General features: G+C 45.3%; 1 protein-coding gene and 1 long non-coding RNA gene across 3 annotated transcripts in view; one reads left to right on the top strand and one right to left on the bottom strand.

The window, feature by feature from the left end:
* The window catches only part of LOC144605775 (uncharacterized), a 50,725-nt gene extending 42,743 nt beyond the window's left edge, over nucleotides 1–7,982 (bottom strand). Inside the window, exon 1 of one of the 2 annotated variants that reach the window (XR_013548890.1) lies at nucleotides 7,912–7,982. This is a non-coding gene — a long non-coding RNA (uncharacterized LOC144605775). Of the gene's footprint in view, nucleotides 1–6,862; nucleotides 6,921–7,911 lie in introns of those variants that run through there. The other variant, XR_013548889.1, reaches the window with a different exon arrangement.
* Nucleotides 1–17,469, top strand: part of susd2 (sushi domain containing 2) — a 100,221-nt gene extending 82,752 nt beyond the window's left edge. Inside the window, exon 15 of the mRNA XM_078421327.1 lies at nucleotides 17,406–17,469. Within this exon, the coding sequence (XP_078277453.1) occupies nucleotides 17,406–17,469 (64 nt within the window). The remainder of the gene's footprint in view (nucleotides 1–17,405) is intronic.
* The last annotated feature ends 2,582 nt before the right edge of the window (nucleotides 17,470–20,051 follow it).

Raw genomic sequence — 20,051 nt, 5'->3', positions numbered from 1 at the left:
CCAAGATGAGGTGTTCCATACCAGGACGTTCGAGCTGTCCTCATTCTTTAGGGAACGGGGGTTCCCCACTCCCATCATAGATGAGGCCCTCACTCGTGTCTCTTCAGTACCCTGCATCTCTGCCCTTGCTCCCCCTCCCCCTAGTCACAACAGAGACAGAATCCCCCTGGTCCTCACCTTCCACCCCATCAGCCATTGCATACAATATATAATCCTCCGAAATTTTCGCCACCTCCAAGGGGATCCCACCACCAGTCACATCTTCCCATCTCCACCCCTTTCAGCCTTCCGTAGAGACCGTTCCCTCCGCAACTCCCTGGTTGACTCATCTCTTCCCACCCAAACCACCACCTCCCCAGGTACCTTCCCCTGCAACCGCAGGAAATGCAACACCTGCACTATACCTCCTCCCTCGACTCTGTCCAGTGATCCCGACAGTCCTTTCAAGTTTGGCAGAGGTTGTACATCGGCGAGATCAAACGCAGACTGGGCGATCGTTTCGCGGAACACCTTCGCTTCGCCCGTGCAAACCAACCTGATCTCCCGGTTGCTGGACACTTTAATTCTCCTTCCCATTCCCACACAGACCTTTCTGTCCTAGGTCTCCTCCATTGTCAGAGTGAGGCTAACCACAAATTGGAGGAACAGCATCTCATATTTTGCTTGGGCAGCTTACAGCCCAGTGGTATGAATATTGATTTATCATATATCATATCATATATATATACAGCCGGAAACAGGCCTTTTCGGCCCTCCAAGTCCGTGCCGCCCAGTGATCCCCGTACATTAACACTATCCTACACCCACTAGGGACAATTTTTACATTTACATTTTACCCAGCCAATTAACCTACATACCCCGGCATTCCCTTTCCATCCCTCCCCCACCCAAGTCACACTAACTTCTCATTTTCACCCTACAAACAGCTAACAATGGTCTGTTTCCTTTATCATCGTTTCTTTTTTACATATCTTTCATTCATTGTTCTTTATCTCTCCACATCACCGTCTCTTTCTCTTATTTCCCTTATCCCTAACCAGTCTGAAGAAGGGTCTCGACCCGAAACGTCACCCATTCTTTCTCTCCAGAGATGCGGCCTGTCCCGCTGAGTTACTCCAGCTTTTTATGTCTATCTTCACTTGGCTGATGTTCCTTTCCCCTCATACAACCTGCTCCAATCAACTTGAGCGAGACTTTCTCTCAAACCCTTACTCCAATTTAGCATTTTCATTTCTGTAAACATTTTCTTTTGTGATGAAGCAAGCATCGTGATCAAAAGGTGACTTTAATTTGCATATAGATTGGGCCAACCAAATTAGTAACAACACTGATGAGGAGTATTTATTTGAATGTACGCGGGATGGTTTTTTAAACCAATATGTAGGGGAACCGACTAGAGGGCAGGCTGGGTATTGTGTAATGAGGAAGTTTTAGTTAACGATCTTGTTGTGCAAAGCCCCTTGGGCAACAGTGACCATAATATGGTGGAATTCTGCATTAGGATGGAGTGTGACATGGTTAATTCAGAGACTAGGATCCTAAACTTGAAGGCGACTTTGATGGTATTGGCTCGGATAGACTGGCAAATACTTAAAGGAAATGGCAGAACAGTTACACGAGTACTTTTGTTCTGCCTTCACTAAGGACGACATAAACAATCTCCCAGAAATACTAGGGGACCGAGGATCTAGTCGGAGGACCTGAAGGAAATCCACATTAGTCAGGAAATGGAGTTAGGTAAACTGTTGGGACTGAAGGCAGATAAATCCCCAGGGCCTGATGGTCTGCATCCCAGAGTACTCAAGGAGGTGGCCCGAGAAATTGTGGATGCAATGGTGATCATTTTACAGTGTTCTCTCGACTCTGGATCAGTTCCTGTGAACCAGTTCCTGGTTCCTGTAGCTAATTTAACTCCATTTTTTAAGAAAGGATTGAGAGAGAAAACAGGGAATTACAGACCAGTTAGACATTGGTAGTGGGGAAGATGCTGGAGTCGATTATTAAAGATGTTATAGCAACATATTTGGAAAGCAGTGACAGAAATCGGTCAAAGTCAGCATGGATTTATGAAGGCGAAATCATGCTTGACTAACCTTCTGGAATGTTTTGAGGATGTTACAAGTAGAATGGATAAGGGAGAGCCAGTGGATGTGGTGTATCTGGACTTTCAAAAAGCTTTTGACAAGATCCCACACACAAGAGATTGGTGAGCAAAATTAGAGCACTTGGTATAGGGGATTGACATGGATAGAAAACTGGTTGGCAGACAGGAAACAAAGAGTAGCAATTAACGGGTCCTTTTCAGAATGGCAGGCAGTGACTAGTGGGGTGCTGCAAGGCTCTGTGCCGGGACCCCATCTCCATGTTTGCAGATGACACAAAGCTGGGTGGCAGTGTGAGATGCGAGCAGGATGCCCTGAGGCTGCAAGGTGATTTAGATAGGTTGATGATAGGTGATTTCGAGGAATTTGATTTGCCATACAGTCATACCAATAAAAAGTAACAAAACACATTTAAATACATTTTAACATAAACATCCACCACCGTGACTCCTCCACATTCCTCACTGTGATGGATGGCGAAAACAAAAGTTCAATCACTTCCCTTCTTTGTTCTCCTGCGGTCGGGGGCCTCGAGTCTTCTGTTGACGGGACGATCTTGGCTCCCGTAGCTGCCCGTCGAGCCCTCCGCATCGGGGGGAATCTCAGCTCCCCCGCGCCGGGCGACCTACCCCGAATCGGGGCTAGTCGAACCTCCTGCGACTTTAGAGCTTCCCGACATCAGTCTACTCAAGACTGCAAGCTCCTCGAGGTTGAAATCCGCAGTTGGAGCGTCGATCCCGGGCAAGGGATTGCAGACTCCGATGGTAAGTTCACGGCCCCGCGGTGGGGGTTCAAAGTCAGTCCCAGGCAAGGCCTCCAGCTCCACGATGTTAAGCCACAGAGCGACAGGAGATACAATCCGGTAAACAATCGCATTTCCGGCAAGGTAAGAGATTGAAAAAAAGTTTTCTCCGAACCTCTCCCTCACCCCCCACATAAAACAAAGCAGAGAACATTAACACAAACTTTTAAAACACGCTAAAAATAACAAAAAAGACGAAAAAACAGCCAGACCGTTGGCGAGGCTGCCATCGCTAACGGCGCCACCTGGTGGAGGTTATCCACTTTGGTGGCAAGAACAAGAAGGCAGATTATTATCTGAAAGGTATCAGATTAGCAAAAGGGGAGGTGCAACGAGACCGGGGCGTTTTTGTACATTAGTCACTGAAAGTAAGCATGCAAGTAGAACAGGCAGTGAAGAAACCAAATAGCATGTTGGCCTTCATAGTGAGAGGATTTGAGTACAGGAGCAAGGAGATCCGATGGCAGTAGTACAGGACCCTGGTGAGACCACACCTGGAGTATTGTGTGCAGGTAGATACAAAATGCTGGAGTAACTTAGCGGGTCAGGCAGCATCTCGGGAGTGAAGGAATGGGTGACGTTTCGGGTCGAGACCATTCTTCAGACTGATGTCAGGGGAGGGAGCGGGACAAAGATAGAATGTAGTTGGAGACAGGAAGACTAGAAGGAGAACTGGGAAGGGGGAGGAGATAGAAAGGGAAAGCAGGGACTATCTGAAGTTAGAGAAGTCAATGTTCATTCTGCTAGGGTGTAATCTACCCAAATGAAATATGAGGTGCTGTTCCTCAAATTTGCGCTGGGCCTCACTCTGACAATGGAGGAGGCCCAGGACAGAAAGGTCAGATTGGGAATGGGAAGAGCTGGGAGATCAGGTAGATTAAGACAGACTGAGCAGAGGGGTTCAGCAAAACGATCGCCAAGCCTGCGCTTGGTCTCACCGATGTGGAGAAGTTGACACCTGGAACAGCGGATACGATAGATTGTATAATACAGTAATATTGTGTGCAGTTTGATCTCCTAATTTGAGGAAGGGTATTCTTGCTATTGAGGGAGTGCAGCTTAGATCCACCAGGTTAATTCCCGAGATGGCGGGACTGACATATGATGAAAGAATGGATCGACTGGGTTTATATTCACTGGAATTTAGGATGAGAGGGGATCATAGAAACATATAACATTCTTAAGGGTTTGGACAGGCTAAATGCAGGAAAATTTTTCCCAATGTTGGGGAATCCAGAACCAGGGGTCACAGTGTAAGAATAAGGGGTAGGCTACTTAGTACTGAGATGAGGAAAAACCTTTTCACCCAGAGAGTTGTGAATCTGTGGAATTCTCTGCCACAGAGGGCAGTGTAGGCCACTTCACTGGGTTATCAAGAGAGAGATTTAACTCTTAGGGCTAACGGAATCAAGGGATATGGGGAGAAAGCAGGAACGGGGTACTGATTTTGGATGATCAGCATGATCATATTGACTGGCGGTGGTGGCTCAAAGGGCTGAATGGCCTACTCCACCTATTTTCTACGTTTCTATGTTTCACTTCCTTGACAAATGCAACTGTGGAGAGGTATAGACAATGTGTGAGGTGACCTACTGACTTGTGACGGAGAGGCATGCACTGTGGACGATCTCCGCAGAGGCACAGATGTGGCACTGGCTGTGGCAAAGCGATGGCACAACGTCGTGTGACACACGAGCGAACCTCCTTGCTGTTAAGAGTGTTTGAAATGAAGGGAATCTCAGTTTTCTATGTTTGGCAGCCACCTTATCTCTTCACTCTTTCTGGCTGCTGAAACGCTCAATTTCTGGATTAAACGGCTCATGTTTCTCTAAATTACTTCTAGTCCAGCAATACCAGTTTAAGATGTTAAAATCCGATTGTCGTCTTTCCCCTGTCTGTGTCTAGCCTCCTCCACTAGCCAACAGTGCTGCCCTCCCTACACTTCATTGTTCAACAACTGGTTGCAGCTAATCCGCCAAAAGCAACTCAAAAAGCAGCTGAGACGAGGAAAAACCATGAGCATTGACAGGACTGTACTTCAGCCAATTGATCACTCATCTATCAGACCTCACTGGCTGGTTGTTTATCATACAGCATTTTGAAGTTGGAGCAGGTGGTATAGTCACTCAATAAGAGTGTTTCACTTTGTGAATTGAACTATAAATAGAAACCATTGTATGAAATAGTATTCAGTGCCTTTTGAGATGATTGAGTGTATACTGTCCCACCGATAGAGAATAAAGTAGATGGAACAAAAAAGACAATAGACAATAGGTGCAGGAGTAGGCCATTCGGCCCTTCGAGCCAGTACCACCATTCAATGTGATCATGGCTGATCATCCACAATCAGTACCCCGTTCCTGCCCTCTCCCCATACCCCCTGACTCCGCTATCATTAAGAGCTCTATCTAACAGATAGATTGTTTTCGTTGTTCATCTCAACTCCAAGCTGTCCTCGAGTGAAAACGAAAAGCTGGGTACATTGTCGGACTTGAGCCCAGGAATCTATCCCTGATATTCTTAGTTGGTGTTCACCCATGGGAGGATAGTGAATACACTTCAGCAAACACCTTTTGACAGGTGCCAAGCAGCGTTGTTCTAAGGATGAGTTGAAGGAGGAATGCACTTGGTACTGAGAGATGTGGCCAACCCAACCCGTGCAGTATAGCAGCGGGTGTTACTGTGTCATTAAGATGGAAGGCTGCTGTCTGTGCACAGATAGGGAAACGCATTCTGCCTGTATTTTGAAGAGCACATAAGATTGAGCTCCTAATGGCTTTGTTGATGAAATAAATCCACTTTCTAAGAGAACAATGAACACTGATGAATACTCCTTACAAGCATAATCAAACACAGATAGTTTATCTTACCCTGGTTAAAATAATCAACATTTTGTATTACATTCATACCTTCAGGGTATTCCCATTTCCTTTCATCCCTTTATACTTTTTAAATCTACCACATTATTCAAATGTCTATTAAATCAATTAGTGCGGCCCGGTGGTGCAACGGTAGAGTTGCTACCTCACAGCGCCAGAGACCCGTGTTCGATGCTGACTATGGGCGCCGTCTGTACGGAGTTTGTACATTCTCCCCGTGACCTGCGTGGGTTTTCTCCGGAACCTCCAGTTTCCTCCCACACTCCAAAGATGTACAGGTTTGTAGGTTAATTGGCTTGGTACAATTGTAAATTATCCGCGGTGTGTGTAGAGTAACGTTAGTGTGCGGGGATTACTGGTCGGCGCAGACCCGGTGGGCCGAAGGGCCTGCTTCTGTGCTGTATCTCTAAACTAAACTAAACTAAACTTTACGCAATGGGCTGAGGGGTGCGGGGCTTAGTGGTGGTGAGGAGTGGTTCAATGGAGCATTGATTGGGTGCTGATTAGATACGAGCGCAGTCCAAGTACAACACTTGCTCGTTCAGTGTCGGTAGAGTGAGCCATAGTCTTGCCTATGTGTAGGTGATGGAGAATTGGTGCTGTGGTAGAATCATTGCTAACAAGAGGGGAGCAATGGAGAACCCTTGTCCCCAACACACAGAGTGGGCCCAGTCACCACAGGCTGTGGCAGTATCCTGACCGCATGATGAGGGCAAGCACAAACTAGGTCACCAAGGCAAAGAGCTGTCATCTGCCCTTCACTGTTGGCAGGGACATTATTAGATTGCAGAGAGATAATTAGATTATAGAAATGGGTGGAGAAATGGCAGATAGAGTTTAACCCAAGCAAGTGTCAGATGATGCACTCTAGGAGGTCAAATGTAAGGAGAAAGTATACAGTTGATGGCAGAGCCGTTAACAGCATTGATATACAGCATCCAAGCCCATAGCTTCCTTAAAGTGGCAACTGTTGCAAGGGAACAGGTTCAAGGATCTGACTGATAGAACAGAAAAAGGCTCACACTTCAGTTACAGTATAAATCAAGTTTATTGGCAATAGAGAGTAAACAACTACTTACCTAGGTATGCACAAGGCCCCTTCTACAGCAGCACAGCTCTCTCTCGCTCTCTCTCTCTCTCTCTCACTCTCTCTCACTCTCAGCCCCCTCTCTCTCTCTCTCTCTCTCTCCCTCCCTCTCTCCAGCTCTCTCCCTCTCTCTCCCCCCTCTATCTCCCCCCTCTCTCTGCCCCTCTCTCTCCCCCTCTCTCTCTCCCTCCTCTCTTTCCCCCCTCTCTCTCTCCCCCCCATTCCCCCCTCTCTCCCATCCTCTCTCCCACCCTCTCCCACCCTCTCTCTCCCCTCATCTCTCTCCCCCTCCATCTCTCTCCCCCCTTTCTCTCTCCTCTCTATTTCCCGCTCTCTCTCTCGCTCCCCCTCTCTCTCCCCCTCTCTCTCTCCCCCCTCTCTCTCCCCCCCTCTCTCTCCCCCCATCTCTCTCTCCCCATCTCTCTCTCCCCCCATTTCTCTCCCCCTCCATCTCTCTCACCCCCTTTCTCTCTCCTCCTCTTTATCTCCAGCTCTCTCTCTCCTCCCCCTCTCTCCCCCCACTCTCTCGCTCCCCCTCTCTCTCTCCCGCTCCCCCTCTCTCTCTCCCGCTCCCCCTCTCTCTCTCCCGCTCCCCCTCTCTCTCTCCCGCTCCCCCTCTCTCTCTCCCGCTCCCCCTCTCTCTCTCCCGCTCCCCCTCTCTCTCTCCCCCCCTTCTGAGGCACCGGTTGTGATCCAGCCAGTTGGTGAGGCCTTCCTATATAAATCGTTTATTGGCAATAGGGAGTGAACATCGACTTGTCTCGGTGTACACAGGACCCATCTACAGCAGCACCTTCCCTGCCCTTTGTCAGATCTGTTGTCTCCCTGAGGGCCTGGTTTCATCACCAACATGTGGACCATGGGGCAAAATGCAACATCTGCATGGTACTTGATCGAAGATCGGGAGACGTCTGCTCCGACTTATTGCCATGCCCTATCACCCAATAATGAGTAACTAAATAGGAATTAGTAATGTATCTGGGCTGATATTTTTCACACACAGACCCACTGCTGAAACACAGGCGATCCCCGGAGGCTTACGGTGCTTCGACTTGTGATAGCTGGACTTTGCGATGGTGCAAACGGCAGAGACCGTGGTGAGCCGCCGCTCGCTTCCAGCCACGTGGTCGCGTGTATTCAATGCATTTCGACACAATATTTTCGGTTTCCGATGGGTTTCTCGGAACGGAACCCTATCGTAAGCTGTGAAGCACCTGTACCTAGAATCAAAGGGCAATTCTAGTGGCTGAACTTCTTTCCATTTCTTTGATTGCCAACTATGGATTGATTCCAAGATGTTACTGTTTTAGCAATTTGATGCCATATTTTAATTACTCGTCTATTAGAGTGGTTGTTCAATGTGTCAAAAGAGTGCTATAGTAAAAGATGACTTTAACGGACTCCGATGCATATTATAATTCTGTTAGGAATATTACACAGTATCATCACATTTAACATTTATGAGCTGGTTAGAATTCTGTGTTTGCAGCAATATTACTAATTAATCACACAGAGAATAAGAGATGGCAGGTTTGGAACAAATTTCCAAAGGTTCATAAATAATTTGCCCGGAGGAGCCTGCTTAAGCTAGAGTTATCCAAAGCTACGTAAGCAAGATTCAAATCATTTTAATGAAGAGAATATCTTATCCTGGCTGAGATGTATGAATCATTGTTTGATATGCATGAGGTGCCAGAGTATTGAAGGATAGTTAATGTTGTGCCTCTATTTAAAAAAGGCACAAAGAAAAGATTCAGAACTATAGACCTTTCCTATAGATCCCAACAGTCTTTTTAGGTGAGGCAGAGGTTCACTTGCACCTCCTCCAACCTCATCGTGATGTCGACTCCTGTACATCGGCGAGACCAAGCGCAGGCTCGACGATCGTTTCGCTGAACACATTCGCTCAATCTGCCTAAACCTACCTGATCTCCCGGTTGCTCAGCACTTTGCCCCTCCCATTCCCAATCTGATCTTTCTGTCCTGGACCTCCTCCATTGTCAGAGTGAGGCCCAGCGCGAATTGGAGGAACAGCACCTCATGTTTCGCTTGGGGAGCTTACACCACAGTGGCATGAACAATGACCTCTAACTTCAAGTAACCCTTGCTTTCCCTCTCTCTCCATCCCTCCCCCTTCCCAGTTCTCTGACCAGTCTTACAGTCTCTAACTACATTTTATCTCTGTTTGCTTTGCTGTTACCTTCTCCCAGCTAACAATGATCTATTCTACATTTTCCTTGATCTCCACCCCCTTTGTCCTGTTTTCACACCTTACATTTCCTTAACTATGTATATCCCTCTCCCCTGATATCAGCCTGAAGAAGGGTCTCGACTCGAAACGTCACCCATTCCTTCTCTCTAGAGATGCTGCCTGTCTCGCTGAGTTACTCCAGCATTTTGTGCCTATCTTCGGTTAAAACCAGCATCTGCAGTTCCTTCCTACGCATTTCAAACTGGATACAGAATTGGCTTCATGGAAGGAAGCAAAGGCTGGTGGTGGAAGATTGTTTATCGGACTGGAGGCCTGTGACTAGTGGTGTGCCTCAAAAATTAGCATTAGACCCATTGCTATTTATCATCTGGATCAATGGTTCCGATGAGAATGTACAAGACATGATTTGTAAATTTGCAGACAACACTAAAGTAGATGGTATTGTAGGCAGTGAATGGGGAGTCAGCAGCAGCAATCAGCAGCAGCAGCAGCAGCAGCAAGCAGCAAGCAGCAAGCAGCACCAAGCTGTGTTGCTTGGGAAGTAGTGTGTGGGGATTGTGTGGGGATAGTAAGGAGTAAGACCTGTGTGATCTCCCGGACAAGTTTCGATCGCCTAGCTTGGGGTCGGAGAGGAATTTCCCGGATTTTTTCCCAAATTGGCCTGGGTTTTTTATCCGGTTTTTCGCCTCTCCCAGGAGATCACTCAGTTCTTTTGGGTGGGCGGTTGGAGCGGTTGGAGTAGCGGCCGGGCGGTAGGTTTAGTAACCGAGCACGGGGCTTTGTTTAGAGAGTATGAGTGCCAGGGCAGTTTTTTGTTCTGGGTGTCGGATGTGGGGAATCTGGGAGTCTGATAGTCTTCCAGACATCCACATCTGCGCCAGGTGCGACGTGATGGGGCTCCTAAGGGACCGTATTAGGAACCTGGAGCGGCAGATTGATGACCTCCGTCTGGTCAGGGAGAGTGAGGAGGTTATAGATAGGAGTTACAGAGAGGTGGTCACTCCTAGACCACGGGAGGTAGACAAGTGGGTCACTGTTAGGGGGGGCAAGGAACAGAGGCAGGGACTAGGGAGTACCCCGGTGGCTGTACCCCTTGGAAATAAGTACTCCTGTTTAAGTACTGTTGGGGGGGGACAGCCTACCTGGGGGCAGCGACGGTGCCCGGGCCTCTGGCAAGGAGTCTGGCCCTGTTGCTCAGAAGGGTAGGGAAAGGAAGAGGAGAGCGATAGTAATAGGGGACTCTATAGTGAGGGGGTCAGATAGGCGTTTCTGTGGACGCAGTCGGGAGACCCGGATGGTGGTTTGCCTCCCTGGTGCCGGTGTCCGGGATGTGTCTGAGCGTGTCCAGGATATCCTGAAAGGGGAGGGAGAGGAGCCAGAGGTCGTGGTACATATAGGTACCAACAATATAGGTAGGATAAGGGAAGAGGTCCTGAAAGGAGAATTTAGGGGGCTAGGAAGAGAGTTAAAAAAAAGGACTTCCAAAGTAATAATCTCAGGCTTACTGCCTGTGCCACGCGATAGTGAGAACAGGAATGGAGTGAGGTGGAGGATAAATAAGTGGCTGAGGAACTGGTGCAGGGAGCAGGGTTTCAAGTTTCTGGATCATTGGGACCTCTTCTGGGGGAAGTATGACCTGTACAAAAAGGACGGGTTGCATCTGAACCTGAGGGGAATCAATATCCTGGCGGGGAGATTTGCTAAAATAATTGCGGAGACTTTAAACTAGTATGGTTGGGGGGAGGGACTCAAACACAGATAGCTAACAGGCAGTATGTGAGGCAGGAGGCAGAAAAGGGAAACACTCAGACCCAATATGTAGGAGAGAAAGAAGGGAAAAGAAATAAACTGAGAATAAGAAATGATGGGTCCCTTAAATGTGTATATTTTAATGCTAGGAGCATTGTAAGAAAGGTGGATGAGCTTAGAGCCTGGATTGACATCTGGAAGTATGATGTTGTGGCGATCAGTGAAACATGGTTGCAGGAGGGTTGCGATTGGCAATTAAATATTCCAGGATTTCATTGTTTCAGATGTGATAGAATCGGAGGGGCAAGAGGTGGGGGTGTTGCATTGCTTGTCAGGGAGGATATCACAGCAGTGCTTTGGCAGGACAGACTAGAAGGCTCGATTAGGGAGGCTGTTTGGGTGGAACTCAGAAATGAGAAAGGTTTAGCAACACTTATAGGGGTGTATTATAGACCGCCAAATAGGGAACGAGAATTGGAAGAGCAAATATGTAAGGAGATAGCAGATATTAGTAGTAAGCACAGAGTGGTGATTGTGGGTGATTTCAATTTTCCGTATATAGACTGGGAATCGCATTCTGTTAAAGGGCTGGATGGTTTGGAGTTTGTAAAATGTGTGCAGGATAGTTTTTTGCAGCAATACGTAGAGGTACCTACCAGAGAAGGGGCAGTGTTGGACCTCCTGTTAGGAAATGAGATGGGTCAGGTGACGGAGGTATGTGTTGAGGAGCACTTTGGGTCTAGTGATCACAATGCCATTAGTTTTAATATCATTATGGAGAAGGTCAAATCTGGACCAAGGGTTGAGATTTTGGATTGGAGAAAGGCTAATTTTGAGGAGATGAGAAAGGATTTAAAAGGAGTGAAATGGAAATTTTTGTTTTATGAAAAGGATATAATAGAGAAATGGAGGATATTTAAAGGTGAAATTTTGAGAGTACAGAGTCTTTATGTCCCTGTTCGGTGGAAAGGAAAGAATAATAATTTGAAAGAGCCGTGGTTTTCCAGGGAAATTGGACACGGTTCGGAAAAAGAGGGAGATATACAATAAATATAAGCGGCAGGGAGTAAATGAGGTTCTTGAGGAATATAAAGAATGTAAAAGGAATCTTAAGAAGGAAATTAGAAAAGCGAAAAAAAGATATGAGGCTGCTTTGGCAAGTAATGTAAAAGTAAACCCCAAGGGGTTCTACAGATATGTCAATAGCAAAAGGATAGTGAGGGATAAAATTGGTCCATTAGAGAGTCAGAGTGGTCAGCTATGTGCTGAGCCGGAAGAAATGGGGGAGATATTAAACAATTTCTTTTCTTCGGTATTTACCGAGGAGAAGGATATTGAATTATGTGAGGTTAGCGAAACAAGTAGAATAGTGATGGAAATTAGGAGGATTAAAGAAGAGGAGGTACGGACACTTTTGAAAAATATAAAAGTGGATAAGTCTCCAGGTCCTGATAGGATATTCCCTAGGACATTGAGGGAAGTTAGTGCAGAAATAGCAGGGGCTATGACGGAAATATTTCAAACGTCATTAGAAACGGGGATGGTGCCGGAAGATTGGCGCATTGCGCATGTTGTGCCCTTGTTTAAAAAAGGTTCTAAAAGTAAACCTAGCAATTATAGACCTATTAGTTTGACGTCTGTGGTGGGAAAATTAATGGAAAAGATACTTAGGGACAATATATATAATTATTTGGATAATCAAGGCCTGATTAGAAACAGTCAACATGGATTTGTGCCTGGAAGGTCATGTTTGACTAATCTTCTTGAATTTTTTGAAGAGGTTACCAGGGAAATTGATAAGGGTAAGGCTGTGGATGTTGTCTATATGGACTTCAGTAAGGCATTTGACAAGGTTCCACATGGAAGGTTGATTAAGAAGGTTAAATCGTTGGGTATTAATAGTGAGGTTGCAAGATGGATTCAACAATGGCTGAATGGGAGATACCAGAGGGTAACGGTTGACAATTGTATGTCAGGTTGGAGGCCAGTGTCTAGTGGAGTACCCCAAGGATCTGTGTTGGGTCCACTGTTGTTTGTCATTTACGTTAATGATCTGGATGATGATGTGGCAAATTGGATTAGTAAATATGCAGATGATACTAAGATAGGTGGAGTAGTTGATAGTGAGGTAGATTTTCAAAGTCTACAGAGAGACTTGGGCCTTTTGGAAGGGTGGGCTGAAAGATGGCAGATGGAGTTTAATGCTGATAAGTGTGAGGTGCTGCATTTTGGTAGGACAAATCAAAATAGGACGTACAGGTTAAATGGTAGGGAATTGAGGAATGCAGTCAAACAGAGGGATATGGGAATAACTGTGCATTGTTCCCTGAAGGTGGAATCTCATGTGGATAGGGTGGTGAAGAAGGCGTTTGGTATGCTTGCCTTTATAAATCAGAGCATCGAGTATAGAAGTTGGGATGTAATGTTAAAATTGTGCAGGGCATTGGTGAGGCCGAATCTGGAGTATGGTGTGCAGTTCTGGTCACCAAATTATAGGAAGGATGTCGACAAAATGGAGAGGGTACAGAGGAGATTTACTAGAATGTTGCCTGGGTTTCAGCACTTAGGCTACAGAGAGAGGTTGAACAGGTTGGGTCTTTATTCTTTGGAGCGTAGAAGGTTGAGGGGGGACTTGATAGAGGTTTTTTAAATTTTGAGAGGGACGGACAGAGTTGACGTGGGTAGGCTTTTCCCTTTGAGAGTGGGGAAGATTCCAACAAGGGGACATAGCTTCAGAATTGAGGGACAAAGGTTTAGGGGTAACATGAGGGGGAACTTCTTTACTCAGAGGGTGGTGGCTGTATGGAATGGGCTTCCGGTGGAAGTGGTGGAGGCTGGCTCGATTTTATTATTTAAGAGTAAATTGGATAGGTATATGGATAGGAGGGGATTAGAGGGTTATGGTCTGAGTGCAGGTAGATGAGACTAGGTCAAGGAGAATGGTCGGCGTGGACTGGTAGGGCCGGACAGGCCTGTTTCCATGCTGTAGTTGTTACATGTTATATGTTATATGTTATACAGTGGGATCTTAACTAACTAGGCAAGTAGAGCGAGGAATGCTAAGAGTTGTATTCAGATAAGTGTAAGGTGTTGCATTTTGGGAGGTTTAACCAGGGCAGGAATTTCACAGGCTATGGGATGTGGAGCAGATGGCTCTAGAAATTCAAGTACATGTACTTGAATGTGGCGACACAGGTAAATAGGATGAAGAAGGCTTTTGATACTTTGGCCTTCATCAGTCGAGTAATTGAGTGTAGATGGACAGCACAGTAGTGCAGCAGTAGAACTGCTGCCTCTCAGCATCAGAGACCTACAGCTGCTGTCCATGTGGAGTTTGTACGTTCTGCATGTGACTGCCTGAGTTTTCTCCAGGTATTCCGGTTTCCTCCCACATTCCAAAGACATGCAGGTTTGTAGGTTAATTGGCCTCTGTAAATTGTCCCTAATGTGTAGGGCACAGAACTAGAAGGTCGGCATGGACACGGTCGGCCGAAGGGCCTGTTTCCACCCTGCATCTCTAAACTAAACTAAGCTGTAAACTAAAGTTGGAACATCAGGTTACAGTTGTACAAGATGTTGGTGAGGGCACACTTGGAGTATTGTATTCAGTGTTGCTCATCTAGAAGGAAAGATGCCATTAAGCTAGAAAGAGTGAAGAAAAGATTCATGAGGATATTCATGAGGAAGTCCAATACAGGATTTGAAGGCCTGAGATGTAAGTAGAGGTTAGCAGGCGAGATCTTTAATTCGTCAACCCACGAGGCTGAGGGGCAATCTAAAAGAGGTGTATGAAATCATGAGAAGTGTGAATGCACAGAATCTTTTCCCCAGGATAGGGGAATCAAGACCCAGAGGACATAGGTTTCTGATGAGAAGGGAAACATTTAAAAGGAACCTGAGGAGGAACCTTTTCACACAGAGGGTGTTGGGTATAAGGAATGAGCTGCCAGAGAAAGTAATCGAGGAAGGTACTATCACAATATTTAAAAGACATTTGGACAGGCACATGGATAGGAAAGCATTAGAAGGATCTGGGCTTGGCATGGTCAAATTGAATGGAGCATATTCATGAGGTGGACCGATGGTCTGTTTCTGTGCCGAATTGATCCTATGACTCTGTGATCTAAAGGAAAAGCAAATTGGCATTTAATTAAAACCTTCCTAATATGTGAGATTAGTCCAAAATGCTTCAAAACAGCCAACAAATACGTTTTGAAGTCCTTCACTGTTGTGCAGTTATGATACCAACATACATCTTTAATCGTCATGTTATCCCTTGGCTTCTGCCAATACAGCCGCGGTGAGATGAATCAGTTCTTATATCTGTAGTCAGCATTGGCAGAATACGGTCTATATTTATGTGAATCAGTCATTTATTGGACATGGTGAAGATTGGTGGTGTTTCAGTCATCCAGGCTCATATCAAGGTTGCAGGTTAGATGAGGTGAATTTGATAAGTTTGTTCGATGCTCCTAAAAGTGTACAGAATATTCCACCTATAAATAGCAGAGGAAAGCTATTAGTTTGACAAGCTGCTTCTTGTACTGGTCAAAGCATGGGGATGACCACTGGCTGTGACACAGTGCTTGACAAGATGACTTTGCCAACCATTTGAATGTGTTATTAACCATGTGAAACAGCGGAGGAGGAAAGCAACACAAATACCAGAGGTGTTTGTGGATAACATCTGCTCTGGATTTGAATACCACATCTGTAGCTGGAGTAGAGACATTTGCTGTAGGTGGGGCAGAGTTTATGGATTAGCAGGGTGGCATAGTGCACAGCGGTAGAACTGCTGCCTCACAGCACCAGAGACCCAGGCTTGATCCTGATTATGGGTGCTGTCTGTGCAGAGTTTGTACGTTCTCTATGACTGTGTGAGTTTTCTCTGGATGCTCCAGATTCCTCCCACATTCCAAAGACATAGAGGTTTATAAGTTTATTGGCTTCTGTAAATTGCCCCCTAGTGTATAGGATACAAAAATGGGATAACATAGAACTAGTGTGCGGGCATTTAAGGGACTGCACATTTATAGCCCAACAGCGGCTGTTGGTGCAGTGTCCACACGACAATGGTCAGTGCGGCCACATTGGGCTGAAGGGCCTGTTTCCGTACTGTATCTCTAAACTAACCTAAACTAAACTAAACAGAGAGGGAATGGTAAGGCCGACTTGTGCTGGAGGTAGAAGGGTTCACCTCAGAACTATCCGTCAGGGTTATAAGTGAAAAGCTTCACAATGTGTACTCGGTACAAAATCATTACTGGACATTTTTAACATTGGAAGCAAATCACATTTCTGGGGGAAAATGTTTCCAACAAGTACTTTTAAAGCTATGCTACCAGTCCATATTTCATATAGCAAAGTTATATTTTGGGACATTTTAGTTTCTTTGCATTGTACTGATACATTTTTCATTTTATATTTGATTTCCATTTCAGTTTCAAACTTTAAAATTGCCTTCTCTCCAGAGATGCTGCCTGTCCTGCTGAGTTACTCCAGCATTTTGAGTCTACCTTCGATTTAAATCTGCAAGTTCTTTCCTACACACTTAAATTTATGTACTGCTTCCAGTGTAGAAAAGTGGCATTGCACTAGAATGTAATCAAACACACATTTGAAGCTAAAATCCATGTCAGGGCAGATGATCACATGCATGCCGTAGAAATAAATCTTGAGGAGCTTTATTAAGGAAGAGAGAGGCTGCAGACCAAGTGAAATGACTCAGGACAACAGCGCTCTCAGAAAATTGTAGGGCCAGAGAAGATTACATAGAGACGAGGAGAAACCATGAACAGATTTGTAAGTGAAAGATGAGAATTTTATATTCCTCGTCTTTTCATAAAATGCTGCACCCTGTTTATTTATTCCTCCATAATATAGTCAACGGAGGGTGATATGGAGAAAGTGAGGACACCACCTCGCTGGCTTGCCCTGCTTGGAATGTCAGCCTGTTGAATCCAGGGTTAATGTCTCCAGTTCACCCATGTGGGTCAATGTTTCCAGTTCACCCATGTGGGTGGGTGTGCTCCCTTTGGTTTGCAAACATTTTCTTCTGCTCATAATCTTAAATTATTTAGTCATAATGGAGTCATGAAACATTGACTGTTTCCAAATCCTGCCCTGCCAAGGCAGTACAATGGGTCTGAAAATGAAACCATGAAGCATTTGGATGGGGATTTAATGGTTCTACACACCATTGGTTTGATGGATGGTGGAAAAATGCATCATCCATGAAGATGGGTGAACCTGTTGAAGACGGCATGGGGTGTGCAAAGCACTCAGGAATGCCCGAGTGTGACAGTGTGCAAAGGCCACTGATGGATTCAGTAAAGAGGTATATGGAAGTTGTTTTTAACAGCAGTGTCATGTTAGTGAACCTTCATGTAAAATATCACCAGATTGAATGGTTCTATTAAATACCTTTAGATATTTGCATCGTGTTTCTATTTTGAAAGCATAACCTCATAGACATGTGTGCATCCTTATTTCCAGATGGTTTAGCAGCTCCCCCTGCTGCTGGGAGTTCTGTCCAACATGGCATTATTCATCTCGTCTTTCTGATCTTTTGCAGGAAAAAAGCCAAAATGGCTCAAAATTCATTTCAAAATGCCAATCCAGGAAAAATGGATATGTAACTTTTAAAAGAGAGCACATCACCCCCATTGAACCACCACCCCCCTCCTGTCCCCACCCACCCCTCACTCACCCTGATCGCCGAGAGACTCTGTACCTCATTGTCGCCCAGTGAACACAGTCTACAAGGTGGATGGCGGATCTTTCTCTTATTTCAGAAGCCTTCAGAAAAATGGAAAGCTCATCTCTAAGGTTGTGGTGTGATAATCTTTCAGGCAGCTCTGTGCTATGGTGACTAATCAATTAAATCTGTATCTTGCTCAAATGATCATGTTGATAATAACTGGACCTGCAAAAACATTGCTGGGTTTGTCAATCATGGTACCAACACTTAACGACACAATTCAAGCCAGTGTTTATTACCAGGATTGGGAGTATTGTTGATCTTCAGCCCAATGTATACTTTGACTTTGCCCTGAATCACCTTGTGCCAAGTCCCTTTGCTTAAGGAGCTGGGGTGTGGACAGTTCTTTGTTCAGCTCTTGCAGAAGAGATCCAGATGTGGTTCATTGTTAATTTTTCCAACCTAGTTGCTCATCCATTTCCCGCACACTTCAGATTTTAATTTCACTTGAACTTTAAAATATAATCCACCTGAATTGCTTTCTTTGTCTCAGTCTCGACGAACTTAATCTGTAAAACATGTCGGGTTTCAGCACTCCATCTGCAGCATAGACATGTTGAATGTTGCCATTGATGCCCTTAGCAAGGGTTACCAGAAGCAAGAAGTTGCCCATTGTTGTTCCTTTGCAAGGGAAGGAAAAGCTCAGAAGACCTGTTCTCTTCAGACAGAATGACAGAATGCCCACATCTCCAGGCTTGCTGTACACACCTCTATAAAATTAAATTTCTTGCAACTCCCTGCAGCTTTTTAAGTTAAATCAACGAATTTGTGTGTTTCAATTTCTCTGTTATCCAGATTTGCCTGCTTGTTTCGCGCAAGATTTTACAGTCATCTTGAGTCAAACTTTTACTTCTTCAGATAGACACAAAAAGCTGGCGTAACTGAACGGGTCAGACAGCATCTCTGGAGACGAGCAATAGGTGACATTTTGGCTTGAGACTCTTTGAAGTCTGAAGACTCAGAGTCTGAAGAAGTGTCACCCATTCCTTCTCTCCAGAGATGCTGTCTGTCCCGCTGAGTTACTCCAGTTTTTTGTGTCTATCTTCAGTTTAAACAGGCATCTTCAGTTCCTTCCTACACCTTTACTTCTTCACTCTGGACTGAATTCAAATCTAGGATCAAGTCGGGGTAAAAATAGGGATTGAAATCATTTGTCCCACATGCTATCCTTACTTTGACTCGTAAATAGGATCATATTTTTCAAAACTAAAATGATTTTCTGCAAAACAATGATATTTTGCTATCTTTGTAAATTTTTATAGCAATATGATCAATAAATATAGCAGTTTAAAACAAAATTCTTGACTAAGTAATGGAGGCATTCATTTTATGCATTGTCTATTAATTCAAAGTGTAACAATCTGCAGTTTTTTTATGAGTGAATGTATCATGAACTGCTGATCTAATTAAAAGCAATGCAGATTTATATTTTACAATGACAGATGCATTTCCTTACTTTAATAATTTGTCTGTTATAGTGATCTGTAATTTATATCTCTAAAGTGCATTTCCTGTTGTTACCCCACATTCTTACATTGGAGTGTCTCATCAGTTCATCACTGTCAGTGTGCAAGATGCAGCTGCTCCACAACCTATGTAAGGGTTACATCCTGCGGACCCTTGCGTAAATAAAGTTACGTAGGTCGGAAAAGCAAGTGGTACTGTGTACGCGGAGACCACGGGGGAGCTCTGATATGGAGATCGCTGGGAGCTCTCGCATGGAGACCATAGGGGAGTTCTGATGAGGAGACCACTGGGGAGCTCTGAGGTGGGGACCACAGGGAAGCACCAACACAGAGACCACGGGGGAGCTCCGAGATGGACATAATGGTGGAGCTCCGAGGTGGAGACCACAGGGAAGCACCAACAGAGTCCACGGGGGAGCTCCGAGATGGACATAATGTTGGAGCTCCGAGGCGGAGACCACATGGCCTTAAAGAATTGCTTACATTAGTGCAAATTTACGTAAAGCGCCTGTCCCAGTTACACGATTTTTAAGGCGGCTGCCGGCGACTGTCGTAGCAGATCGCTGAAAGTTTCTTTTACCCTATGACAATGACCACGGCAATGCCGAGTCAGGTCGATACAACTTACCTTTTTCGTGAAACTCGCACCTGGCTAAGAGATTACACCGTCTTCGGAAACATCGCAAAATTCCCACGCTTACCTGACCGTCAAACTGTCGCCTCCAATCTACCTGTCAAATGTCCTGACGGTAAATAAATTGGTTAAGCAAAACTATCTTCTGGTATCTTCAAATGCCTTTTCTTAATTTAATATTACGTGCTACTAAACGCATCTGCGGCAAGGGTTTATCTGTGAACCTCCAGCAGAACCAATGCGTTCCAGTGGGAGACTTGGAATCTGGTTTTAGCGTGATGTTCGGGACTTTTCCGAAAGACAGCGAGAACCCGACTGCCAATACTGTTGTCCCCACTGTCTTTGTATCAGCCTCCCCGG

Source organism: Rhinoraja longicauda, chromosome 25, assembly GCF_053455715.1.
Source record: "Rhinoraja longicauda isolate Sanriku21f chromosome 25, sRhiLon1.1, whole genome shotgun sequence".
NCBI classification, from domain to species: Eukaryota; Metazoa; Chordata; class Chondrichthyes; order Rajiformes; family Arhynchobatidae; genus Rhinoraja; species Rhinoraja longicauda.
Note: the sequence above shows the minus strand (reverse complement) of the source record. Positions and strands in the feature narration are given on the sequence as shown.